Raw genomic sequence first — 12,619 nt, 5'->3', positions numbered from 1 at the left:
CCTCAATCTGATCAAGACCTTGGATTACAAACCCCTTCAGAGCCCCCGAGGCAGCCGACTACCTATTCCTGTCAAGTCCAGCTTGCCTCCTCCCAAGCTCAGCCGTGACTTGGCAGATGGCAGTGCTAGTTCTGCCTTCCTCAACACAGACAGAAAATCGTTTTCCAGAGCTCCTTTGGGTCTTTCCCTGGAGATTTCTGAGCTGCAGGAGCTGTGGGACGACCTCTGTGAGGATTATATGCCACTGCGGGTACAGGTAGAGGTCATGGTGCCGCCGTTCGATTGAGCAGCGCCCGCGTGGTGCAACGCTGAGCCCACTGGGGATTCTTGTGTGCTGAGATAATACAGATAGCCACGTGTCGCTGAGGCAGGGCTAAGAATAGGTGGCTAGGGCCTTTTTAGGTGTGCTGCCTCTCTCCTCTGTCATTCTCCTGTCTCCTGTTTCCTCCTTGTGTTCTGGGAAATTAACCTTCCCCCCTCCATCAGCCCTCCCTGACAATGCAGCCTAGATGGGTCTAAGCTCTTTGTCATTTCCCTACTGAGAAAACGCCAGTTTCACTCAGCTTACGCTTTGAGAAGTCGGTGTGACTTTTATCACAAACCAAAGCGAGTGTTTTAGGCTTCTGGGCATGTGTTTTCCAGCAAATGTGTTTTCTTTGTGCCTGAGTAAGGGTTGAGAGTGAGGAATGCCTGCTTTCAGCACTGCCTCCGCAGGTCAGGCCGCCGACGTGCCTAATGTGCAGATCCGCCCTGTGCCCCGAGGAAAAGGTGTTTTCCTTGCAGGTGGATTTGTGCCAGAGGATGACTTTAGGGTTGGTATTCAGCTAATTGGTTTATATTCTGATCCTTTGAAAAGATTCATCAATTAGTGGCAGGTGTCCCTGTGAAAGCTTTTGCCTCGTGAGACATCCTGGTGCTGTTTATCTCCCTTGATAGTAGCCCTGGCTCCAGGTTGCCTCTTTTTTGCTGGCTGTAATGAAATCTTCATTAGTATGCGGTCAAAAAGCTGAACTTGTAACTTCTTTACCACTTTCCGTAATGAATAGAAGACCTCAGTCAGCTTCAATTGAAGAATATCCATGTCAGCCTAATTGCATTCCCATTAGCAGCCTTAGTGCCGCCTAATGCAGTAGGTAGCCTGGGGGATTAGGAAAATGCTCGTTTATTACTATGGCAACTGTGGCAGGGCTGAATTGCCGGCGCTGCTTGCTGCCCCATCTGCTCGGGCGTTTCCCGGGGCTGAGTGCTTTTTCCATAAAAGCCTGCTCTCGGAGCGATGCTAGGGTGGAGTGTAGGAAAAGTCATTTTCCTCTGGAGCACAAAGGCATCGCGCTGGCAGCCAGCGGCTGACGATGTGAAGCAGAGTGTCAATGCTGCTCCTGTACTCGGCGTCTCTTGCTAGTAATTCTCACTGCTAGGGATGCGTTGGCAGCATAAAAATAGGCTTTCCCTGAACAGAACGTGGCACAGCCAACGTGGCGTGTTTACAGCTTGGCTTTGTGTCACACATGGCCATCATCGTCTGGGAACTGTGTTTGAGGAGCTTCTCCAGCCACCAGCCTCTGCCATCCGACCGTTCCTGCCAGGAATTCATCCTGAGAGATCTTTTTACTGCCCGTTTCTTGCCATGACAGCAGCAGGTCTTCGGCTCGGGTTCTGGCTGAAGGGGGAAGGGCTTAATCGTTCGGATGGCTTTAATAGCAAAACCGGGAAGGCAGATGCAGCTAGTAGGACAAACAGGTCTTGTGTAAAGGATTTTTATTTTTCTTTGTAAAAACAACACTTTCTAAAAGTCAGGTGCAGCTGTCCTGCAATTCATTTGCAGAAGTGTGAAAGAAATATATAGGATATATAGTGCCACAGTTCCCTTATTGCTATTGGGAAACTGCAGTTCTTTAAATTTACTCAGCAGTCTGGTGTCAGTGCATGTTACCTTGTAGGTACTGTCTTTCTTCTTGGGCTTTTCCTTGAACCAGCATTTCCTCCCCTTCCCCACCGCAGGTCCAGGAAAGCGTCAGCAAACAGAGCCTTTGTCAGACGCTCCTGCAGCTGCCTGCGGTGCCGTGCTGGCAGCCAGGGAGGCAGTGCCCTGCTGACAGCCAGCCTGCCCTTACCCACTGTTCTGGGCACATCTGAGCTTGGCAGGCTTAGATAATGCTGTGATTATTATTTTATAAAGAAGTGTTCTGTCTGGGTCAGTGTGTGCTGGAGCTGTGCTGAGGAGAGATTGTCAGGGAATGCTGATGTGGGAGAAGCTGCTGGGGACCTGTGCTCCTGACATGGCTGCAGGGAAGCACAAGGGAGGCAGCTTGGGCTTTGGTACTTTGGACTTTGGAGCTGGCTCTGCCTTTCCCCTTCCTACTCGTAGCTCTTTCTAGGCTTTCTGCCTTTTATTTATATTTTTTCATATTGCAAATTGTGAGGAAATGTGTTTTCCTTTTCGTTTTCTGTTTTCTTTTCATCACTCTTATTTCAAAATAGCTGCAGTGTGACAGATTCCCAGTGCCTCTCCCTGTTTGATCCAAAGCCTTCTGGCTAGGAAACCTTGAAAATACTTTCTGTGACTTCTGAAGTTTTCACTAAGGTCATAAGAAAATGTCAGGGTAGAGGTTAGCATTGCTTCTGTATGGAAGCTTCTGTGCACAGACCTTGAGGAGCTTCCCTGCACTGCCTGGCACTCCCACAGGCAGTGTTTCTGTGGCTGCTGACGATGAGGATTCAGTGTGACAAGGCTAATCAGAGCTGACTGTTATCACTGTGCTGCACTGCCTGAAGCTGGTGCTTCTGTGTGTGCACCAGAAAGCCTTGCCATGTTCTCACAGCCTCTGTGCTGCAATCCCACACTTGCCAGGGCTCCCACTTAGAGCAGGCACCAGTGCACTCAATTCCTTGTCACTGATGATACTCAGGAATACTGAATGAGCCCTGTGAGGCTGGGGTGTGGGTGGCTGGGATTGAGTGCTGCCCTAAGGAGTTAACTCACTGGGCGGGAAGCAGCAAAACAGTAAGAAGGGATGACAGGGGATTAGTGTGTGCTCAGCCAGCTGGGTCTGGCAGGCCACGTGTCACAAAGTAGGCTGTTTACGTTCCCAATAAATGGGTATGTGTCATGGAAGAAAATCTCAGCTGTGGCAATGAGTTTGTTACTGTTTGAGGAGCTGCAGGGAGTTAGTTGTACACAGTGTGGGTGCTGGAGCATGGGGAGCTGTGAAGGAGAGCCCAGAGGATGCCAAGTGGAGGGGCTCAGAGCAGGGAATGGTTGCTAGGTTGTGGCAGGAGGTGAGCTGGTGGGAAGGATCGGAGGTTGTGTCTTCATGAACACACAGAAGCCTGGCAGAACATGGCAGCCAGTTTAGTGCTGGTTTTGAAGCCTCTTTCTGAACTGCCAGCAGGGCATATGGGAAGAAGAGCTTTCAGGAATGTGGCTTGTGTGTGGGGAGAAGACCCATCAGCAGCCTGCAGACAGTGGTTAGAGCCAAACAAGCTGCTGGATTCATGGTATGGTAGTCAGAAGAGACAAGGAGCCTAAGCAGAGCCTCAGGGCAGTAGAGCCCTTGTGGCAGGTCAGGCAGAGAGCTGCCAGGTGCTGTCCTGCCACCCAGGTGAAGAGAGGCATGGGCAGAAAAATGTATCAGAGACAGTTAGGAAAGCAAAATGGGGCATGTTTAAGCCCATGCTGCAAGGTCAAACAGCTGAATAGAAGAAGCCAGTGCAAGAGTTGAGCCATTTTCTCATTTTTTATTCTTTTTTTTCTTTCAGAATGTGCCGGATGAACACCAGCAGGCAGCTCCAGGTGACCCTGCAGCAGGGGAGCACGTGTCAGATCTGCGTGCTGCAGAGCTGCAGGGCAAAATCCAGCAGTTTGAAGCTGCCAACAAGGTATTTCTTCATGAGCAACACATTCAGTGCCCAGTGAGTCTGATGTGGTTAGTTTTGGAGGGTGCCTCCTGGCCTGGCTGAAGGCAGACATCTGCACCTCCCTTCCAGCAGGGGTGTGTGCTGACGTGGGATTCTCAGTGCTGTTGTCTGCCAGCTTGAGTTAAAAGCATTTACTTTTTCTGCAGCTGGGCTGTGTAAGTTTTCCAAACTTATTTTTGCAAATCATGATTTTGGTAGAACTTAGCACTTGCCTGGTGAACCTTTCATGAGCTGGTGAAGGAGATATGCACAGGGCTATTTCCCTGTCTCTTGGATTTGCATGGGCTGAGCCTGGTGCAGGAGAGGAGGGGTGAAGGCTGCCTTGTCTTTTCAAGCAGTAAGGGAGATCAGCACAGTGGGAGTCCTGGTTTCATTTAAATTTAAGTACTTCTTAGGAAAGAGACATGAATCTGAGTTCTCTTGAGGCAGATCCACTTTTAACCCTTGTTGAGAGGGGGTATATGTTCATAATTATGCTCTTGAACTCTAAGGTAAATTGTGCCCTCTGGGAAAACAAAGGAGTTAAATGGGAAAAAGGCATTGGGATGTGATATTTATTTAAATCTAGGGACAGCTATAAGCTGTTGGAGCTGCCTGAACCACAAAGGATGACTCAAGGCCCAGTTAATGCAGTTGGAAGTGTTTAAACAGATTAGGGGGAGTGTTTCTTAGAGAAGAGATAACAGGAGAGGTGTGTAAACTAACAAGCAATAAGAGGAAATTATGTGGCAGTACCAGCTCCTTAAGAAACTGAGGCTTGTGTAAGCTCTGAGGAAGAGGTATATCATCCAGCATTAAGAATGCCAACAGGCAGCAAGCACTTGTTTAACTGCACAATGTTTGCTGTGTCGTGAACGTTATGGTGAAAGCAGCAAAGTGTGCTGAAACTGTTTGAGTGGGTGGGTAGTCTCTTTAGGGTGAGAATGTCATAGGCAAAAGTTTCTCAGGTTGTAAACCAGCCACTGAGACTAGTGAGAGGTTCCCCTTTGCTTTGCAGCCAACACAGCCAACAGCATGTTGGTGTGCTGGCATTGGTGTGCTGAGGCCACAACTTGATGCTAAATAAGTCACTGATCTGATCAGTGAATGTGTAGCATCTCTGTGTTGATATTTTTATTTCAGATGGGGTTTTTTTGGGGAGGGTTTGGGGCTGAAACAGCCTCTCTCCTTTAAAGGGCGCAGAAACAAATGATAGAAACTGGGCAGCCTGAGCAAGACTCTCCTGGAGTATATGGGAATCAGTATTTTATGTGAACCCAAGCCTGGAACCTCTGCCCTGCACGTGAGGGCTGCATTGGAGGGACCAAAAGCACTGGAATGAGGGATTTTGTGTTTACTTACTGGTTTCCACCCAGCTCCAGCAGTGTTTACTGACTCTAGAGGGAGCCACGTTGATGTTGATCTGGTCAACATCTAGGCTCTGTGGACTTGAGTAAGGAGTGAAGGGAGTCCTGAGGGTGTTTATGTAGAGCATTAGGCAGGATTAAAAAAGTCAACCTATTTATGTCCTCAGTCGTTACAGGAAAAGCTGAACGAACTGAATTTTGAATTAAAATCTGTCCAAGAAACATCACAGAGGCAAGTTCGTACAATCCAGAGTCTGAACGAGGCCCTGAAGAGCAAAGAGAGTAAGGTAATAGTTCTGGGTGGGCAGGGTGGTGCCCTCCAAAAGAAGGAGGTGTCCTGGTCCTGTAGGCAGTGACTGAAAAGGAATGCTTAAGCCATTGCTAGGCATCCTGGGTCTCAGTAAATTGTTTCTTGCAAAGCTCTTTCATGTGATGTTGATGTGTGTCATAATCCAGGCTGGAGGCTTGGGATGGGAGCATTTGTGCTTGGTTTGCCACTGACTGGGCTTCCTGTCCTCTGACTTGTAGGCAGAAGAGCTGTACCATATAATTGAAGGGCAGAACGAGACAATGGCCAAGCTGCGGGACATGTTACACCGAAACCATCTGGGACCGATGCAGGTATGTCCCTGGAAAGCCTCAGATCCATCAGGTTTTATTCTGCACGGATCCTGACTTTTAAATCACTCACATGAAGAGAATCTCTGAGTTCTCTGATTCCTGTTTCTGTTAGATGTCAGAGAGCCTACTGTCACCCCAAGAGCAGCAAATGTCACCACTAGATCTTCAGAACACACTTTTCTGCACCAAGCTGGAGATGCAGAAACTGAAGAGAGCTCAGCGCCAGAAAGAGCATCAACTGGCTGAAGCCAGGAGAACAACCCAGCTCTTAGAGACCACAGTGCATGAGGAAGAGCAGCAGAAAGAGGCAACCTGGAAACACAATCAGGTATGACAGCCTGGGTTTACACAGCCTAAGAAGCACTGATGTAGTCAATACTCCACTCTCATTCATCATTTCTGCCCATGCCAAACTGGGCACACTTGACTAACCCTTGTCACATGTGACAGGGAGAATTCTTCAGCCTCCTTAGCTTCATATCTCAGGATTTAGAATCAGCAAAGACACTTGATAGTGGATTTGTTGTCACTTGTATGTCTTTGGCTGGTACAAATGTCCCATCTCGTCTTGCCGTGTTACAAAGTTAGTGTCCCCTGCTGCACAGGTGAGCTATGATTGACAGAAGCTCTGCCTATGGCTAGAGCAAGGGATTTAGATGGATGGATACCCTGGGAAATGAAACAAGCTCAAAGTTCATCACTATGGAAGTGTGTTTTGAGATATGAAAGTTGTTGTATTGCGGAGCATTTTTAGCTGTTTCCTCAGCCCGTGCTGCTCTTAGCTTCCTCAGACTGGGCTGCTGCTGACAGGTGTGTTGAGGACTGAATCCCAAGGTATGTGCTTTTTTTCTTGCAGGAACTGCGTGCTGTGGTACAACAGCTGCAGGCAGAGCTGCAGGACAAGGCTCAGCAGCTCCAGACTGTGGAGTGGGAGAAATGCCGTGAGCTGCAGGCCCAGGAGCAGCGAGTTCAGCGTTTGAGCCAGCAGCTGGCTCGCAAGGAGCAGCTTCTGCAGGTCAGATGCAGAAAGATTTGAGTTGAGCATAATTAGCCAGGGGCCCTACCCATCATTTGGTATTTGGCCATGCAAAAATCTGTCTGTAGCTTTCATGCATGTCCTTTTAAGAAGGGAAGGAAAGAGTTTCTTCTGGCCTCCCCAGATGAGGAATGAGGCACAGGTATCTGAGTGCATCAGCCCACAGCAATGCCTGGTGAGCTCTGGCAGGTGCTGCTTAGCCAGACCCTGGTGCTGTGACTACCACCCTTTAGTGTGGAGGGTAGAGCAAACTTAGGGCTAGTTAGGGTAGTTTTCCCTGATTCTTCTGTGCTACTCTCAGAGGGTTTCTGTACTGATAGTTGTACTAGAGGGTTATGTGTGTGTGTGATCTCTAGGAATCCAGGGAGCTTCTACAATGCCAGCAAAGCTTGGACAAGAGCCCTGCAGCCATGAATGCCATGTTGGAGAAACTGCAGCAGCGAGTCAGCGACAGGGATGCTGCTCTGGAGGTGAGCATAGATTGTAGGCCATGTCTCAGTTGTCCTCTGGAAGGGAGAGCTGTGATCCCCTACACAGGGAGTGGTGGCTGCAGAGCCTTCCCTCCCCATTCTGAGCAATGCCCCCCTCTCACACAGCGAGCAGTAGATGAGAAGTTCTGTGCCCTGGAGAAGAAGGAGCAAGAGCTGCAGCAGCTCCGTCTCTCAATACGGGAGCGTGGAAATGACCTGGAGAGGCTGCGCAATGTCCTCTCCAGCAACGAGACCACCATTCATGTGAGTGCTTGTACCTGGGCTTGCAGAGTCCAGCCTGGCTGAGGGGTGGTGCTAGACAGACCTGCCTGTGAATGCTCTACTTACTATGTGGGAGAGCAGCTACAGGTGTTTGCCTTCCTCTGGCCCTGTGTGTGGGGCAAGTTCCTAGATCAGTCTTGTTTCTGGGCTGGGGGTAGGGGATACCTGGAGCCAGATGGATGAATCTATGTGAGACTGGTATTTCCAGTTCCGCTTAATTCAGGATTAAGTCTCTGTCCTTGTTTGAAGCTGCTTCTGTTGTGGTCTTCAGAGCCTGGAGAGCCTCCTGAAAGCCAAAACCCTGGAACTGGAGCAGGTCTCAGCAACCTGCCAAAATCTTCGCTGGCTCAAGGAGGAGATTGAAGCCAAATCCTGCAGCAGGCAGAAGGAGCAGGAGGGGATCATCCAGCAGCTGCAGACCTGCCTGCATGACAGGAACAAGGAAGTGGAGGTAAGGCCTGAGCTTGGCTTCCTGAGCCTTCAGCCAGTTTGTCTGCAGAGAGAGTGGTCCCAAACCACTGCTGCTGGCTGCCTGCCTCTGAGGGAGGGCACCTGAAGCTCTCTGTTCAGTGCTCTGGGAGCTTTTGGCTCCTATACATACCTGTGGTTACTGAGATGCTGCTTTCTCAGCTACACCCAGGCTGAAGAGCTGTTTGTTCTTGAAGAACTTTCAGTTTGATGGTGGCAATGCCTCTCCATCTCTCCCTTCCTTCTACTTGTTCAGGAGCTTACAGCAACTCTGCTGTGCAAGCTGGGCCCAGGGCAGAGTGAGGTAGCAGAGGAGCTGTGCTTGCGTCTCCAGCACAAGGAGAAGATGCTGCAGGATCTCCTCAGCGACCGGAACCGTCAGACCACGGAGCATGATGCTGAAATCCGAGAGCTACTGCAGGCCATGAGCACCAAAGAGCAGCAGAGCAGAGTGAGTGGAGTGCAGTGCTGTGGTGAGGAGGCTGGGCTGGGTGGCTCTGCCGTGTGTTGAGCAAAGAAAAGCCTCTGAGTGGGTTGAGAGAAACAGAGGAGCTTGTTCCTCTGCAGGTAGAGAGGCTGAGCCTTGCTGCCACTGCCTGGCAAGTAGAAATGGGAGGGCTGCAGTGGTGTTGCTGTGAGTGGCTAGGAGGTGTAGCTCCCAGGCTGGTTTGCAGAGCCATTTGAGTCTCAAGTACAGATAAATATTGAGATGGTTTCCTTTAGGGAATGAGAGAGACAGGGATCCTACCCCTGGTCATGGCCCTTCCTTCCCTTATTTCTCCCACTCAATCAGGTGGCTGCTGAGAAGATGGCACACGCTTTGGCTGAAAGGAGCTGCGAGCTACAACTCCTGCGCCAGCACGTGCTGGGGAAGGAGCCTGTGGGGACCCAGTCAGCCGGGGCCAGGCTGTTGAAGCAGGACAAACAGCCCATACAAGTAAGAATCATGCACTGCTTGTCTGCACGTGGCCTCAGGGCTCCAGAGAGAGCTGATTGCCACAGAAGGAAACTGGGAGAGAGAGCAGCACCACAGAGAACGATAGAAGTGAAAGTGGGATTAGGGAAGAGACTTCCTATAGGGGGAAGAGAAGAAACTGAGGAGCAGAAATGCTGCCTGAATGTTTTGATGTTGATTTCACCAGCCTTTGTCACTCAGTGTGGCTTTTTGTTTTGGTCAGGCAGTATTTGAGTCCTGAGGGAATGTGAGAGTATGAAAGACATCCACCCTCTGACCTTCCAGCATTGACCCAGTCCTTCCTTGGACTGGGCTGCCTCACTGTATTGTAATCCCCTCCCTGACATTGTCACATTCTGGAGGGGACAAGAGAGCTAAATTTAGGTCCCACTAATTCTTGGCAGAGCCTGCTGGCTGTTTGCTGTCTCTTCCACAATTGGAGTTGGTATTTTTAAAGCAGCTTTGCTAAAACCCCCTTTGAGCCTGAACACAAGTCCCAGGCTACATGTGCCAAGCTCCTACTTGAGCAGCTGTTAATGGTTTGTTGGTGAGCTGACACATCGGGTGTTTTTAAGCAGCTGTAAACAGGTTTCTATTCTCAGGATAAAAGTGAGCTCTAGAGACTTCCAGGGTTGTGTATATGGGTTTTACTTCCTGCATGGTCCTTCTGGGCCACATCAGATGAAGATGTAGGTCTTTGTAGAGTCTGAGTAGAAAGATGGGCTTGTTGCAGTTGAGTGAAACTTGTTCAATCCTTGTTATGAAGACACTTGCTGCCAGCAACCTCCCAGTACCAAATAAAACAAGGCCTGTGCCCTGTTGCCCACACAATACAGCTTCAGGGTGCAATTCCCTTGTCCCTGCTGCCTGCCTAGATCCCCTTCATTGGTTTCTCCCATTTCAGAGGTGTCAGCAAAGCAGCCAGCAGATTTGCTGTAATCCTGGAGCTCTGGGGAAGCTGCATTTTCCCCATAAAGGTGCAAACCTGGAGGCTTTTGTGTTTTCAGGGAGTACTACAAAGAGCTTGTGGAGCTACAGCCACTGCCGGACCCCCTCAGGGGGACAGCAGCTTCAGGACAGAGGGAGGTGAGTGTGGTGACACTTCTTTTGAGGTCCTCATGGTGGCCAGGGCTTTCTGCTGTGGGGCAAACATGGTTACATGAAACTGAGAGAGTAAAGAGCTTTGAGCAAGAGTGAGTGTTTTGAAATAAAGCTGTGTCTCTCTTTTGGGTGATGTCTGAGGATGGGAGTAAAGTGAAAGAGAAAGACTGGTGTCAAGCTTGAGGTGGGGTGCTTCTACTCAAGATCCAGTTCTGTCCAGTGAAGGGTTTCTGACTGTGTTTCAGGCTGAGCTGAGACAAGCGTAACTGGTTTGGGACCAGGACACCTGAGCTTTGTCAGGGGTAGGACAGCAGGCCTGGGATGTTGCTGTTGCTTTGGACTGCTGTTTATGGATCAAGCAAGGAAGAATAGTATTTACTAAGAGACAATGTGATGGGTAGCACAAACATCAGGGACCTGCCAAAGAGGGATTCTGTGTGACTGTGGGGTCCCAACTGACACGTGGTATCACTGCAGTAACCGAGCTGTCTTTGCAGATACAATGTCAGCAGCAGAACTGGAGAAGGATCTCGTTAATGCCAAAGAGGATCTGGAGCTGATGGCGAAGAAGGAAAGGGAAAGCAGGGTGAGCTTATGATGGAGCCTGTGCTGTCTCCCTTGATTACAGTAGGCCTTTGGGCTGCCCCAGACTGGAGGTTTTGGACTTCCCTATTGTGAGGGTACCCCCAGTGAGAGAAATGAGCCAGCAGAGAAATGGGTGTTGGCATTCTGAAGTGTCTCACGGGCTTCTCTTCCCTCGATAGCGGGAGCTCACTGCTCTCCAGTCTGTTGTGGCCACACAGGAGGAAGAGCTGCAGGTGCAGGCCTCAGACATAGAATCCTTGACCAGAACCATCCAGATCAAAGAGGACCTCATCAAGGTGAGATACTATGCTATGCTGGGTCAGTTCCACCATGCTGCAGAGGAGTCTCTTTTTTCCCCCACATCCTCAGAGCGGTGGCCGTGGATGGTATTGCTGCTGGTGTGCCTACAGCTCTCTGTGTTACTTTGGCCAGAAGGCAAACTCTTTGTATACCAAACTCTCCTTTGAGTCCTTTAATCAAAGTGCATTGTGTCCCTTCTCAATTCTTGCTGCAGGCTGTGGTCTGTGCCTATTCCATACTGCGCGCTTTGGATTTTTTTTCTTGGGAGACCTGGATCTTTACAAGCACTGGAAACTTTTGGTGGTTGCATTCCAGAGAGCTTTCTGAAGAGCCAGCTGTCCTTGTTACTGATCCCTTCTTCACTTCTCCTGCTGTTGTTTTTCAGGATCTGCAGATGCAGCTGGTGGATCCTGAAGAAATTCCAGCCATAGAAAGACTGACACAAGAAGTGCTGGTGCTTCGGGAGAAAGTGGCCATAGCAGAGTCACGAGGACAGGAGGCTACTGGAAACAGAAGGCAGCAGGTAGTGTGCCCAGTGGGGCAAGCTTGGATGTGTTTGTCTTTCCTCCTAGAGCTCATTTATTAGACTTTGTTTTCAGCTTTTGGATATGCTGAGATGTGCTTGTTCTTGGAAGCTGTCTGTGTGTGATTGGGGGAATACAGAGTTGAGGATTGGTTCCCTTTAGCACTTGTCTCAAGGGTGGAATCTTTTGGGACTCCAGGGGTGACACTGATCACCTTGTTTTCTTGGACACAAGCAAGAGAAGAAGGGGAAGCCCCTGTTCCTCTGGGACAGCCACATGCCTCCTTTGATTTGTCTCTGTTAAGTGCTGCATCTTGTCTCTTCTCTCCAACCAGTTGTTACTGATGCTGGAAGGGCTGGTGGCTGAGAGGAATCGGTTAAATGAGGCTCTCCAGGCGGAGAGGCAGCTCTATGGCAGCCTGGTAAAGTTTCACACACACCCGGACAGGTAAGTGAGGCTGCCTTGGCTCCATGCTGCCCTGCTCTGCTGCTGGGGCAAGAGTGGGTGTCCAGTGGGGCAATCCCTGAAGCAGTGGTCATTCTGAAACTCTGAGAGCCTTTGGTGGAGAAAGTCTAGGCAAAGGACCAGCCAAATGCTTCTCTGGGAGTCCAAGTTCTAGGCTGCCTTTTTCCCTTGAAGTGGCTGCAGTGACCAGACCTAAATGCTCCCAAAACTCCCCCCATTGCTGTGGGACTTCCATCTTTGTTCCCTGACTTACCCCTTCACGACTCAGTTTCCCACCCACACTTGGCCACCTTTCAGGGACTGCTGTCAAATTCCCAACCAGCTGTTGGGTTGATAAGGATCTATCGAGGTGGTGCTTATCCAGGCAGTTGTCTGTCCCCTGCACTAATCCCCTGCCCTTCACGGGGCTGCAGCCTCTGGGATATTTGAGCTACCTGATAGCAGGAGAGCACATAAATGGAGTGCTTGGGTAAGTACTGAAGAACAGCTGTGACTAGGAGTTCCTTACCAAGGCCTGGAGCCTTTTTTGGGGATGGCTGTGCTGTGGG

General features: G+C 49.9%; 1 protein-coding gene across 1 annotated transcript in view; it reads left to right on the top strand.

Moving 5' to 3' along the window:
* Window positions 1-3,759: 3,759 nt before the first annotated feature.
* The window catches only part of LOC103811090 (myomegalin-like), a gene marked incomplete at its 5' end in the record, with an annotated part of 19,889 nt that continues 11,029 nt past the window's right edge, over window positions 3,760-12,619 (top strand). The window contains 15 exon segments of the mRNA XM_009084038.1: window positions 3,760-3,879; window positions 5,432-5,551; window positions 5,793-5,885; window positions 5,998-6,213; window positions 6,742-6,900; window positions 7,278-7,391; window positions 7,518-7,655; window positions 7,945-8,124; window positions 8,398-8,592; window positions 8,935-9,078; window positions 10,104-10,182; window positions 10,695-10,783; window positions 10,962-11,078; window positions 11,468-11,605; window positions 11,941-12,053. Of these exon segments, the coding sequence (XP_009082286.1) occupies window positions 3,760-3,879; window positions 5,432-5,551; window positions 5,793-5,885; window positions 5,998-6,213; window positions 6,742-6,900; window positions 7,278-7,391; window positions 7,518-7,655; window positions 7,945-8,124; window positions 8,398-8,592; window positions 8,935-9,078; window positions 10,104-10,182; window positions 10,695-10,783; window positions 10,962-11,078; window positions 11,468-11,605; window positions 11,941-12,053 (2,015 nt within the window).

This window comes from Acanthisitta chloris, unplaced genomic scaffold (assembly GCF_000695815.1).
Source record: "Acanthisitta chloris isolate BGI_N310 unplaced genomic scaffold, ASM69581v1 scaffold21561, whole genome shotgun sequence".
Taxonomy (NCBI): Eukaryota; Metazoa; Chordata; class Aves; order Passeriformes; family Acanthisittidae; genus Acanthisitta; species Acanthisitta chloris.
This window is presented reverse-complemented; position numbering and strand designations above follow the sequence as displayed.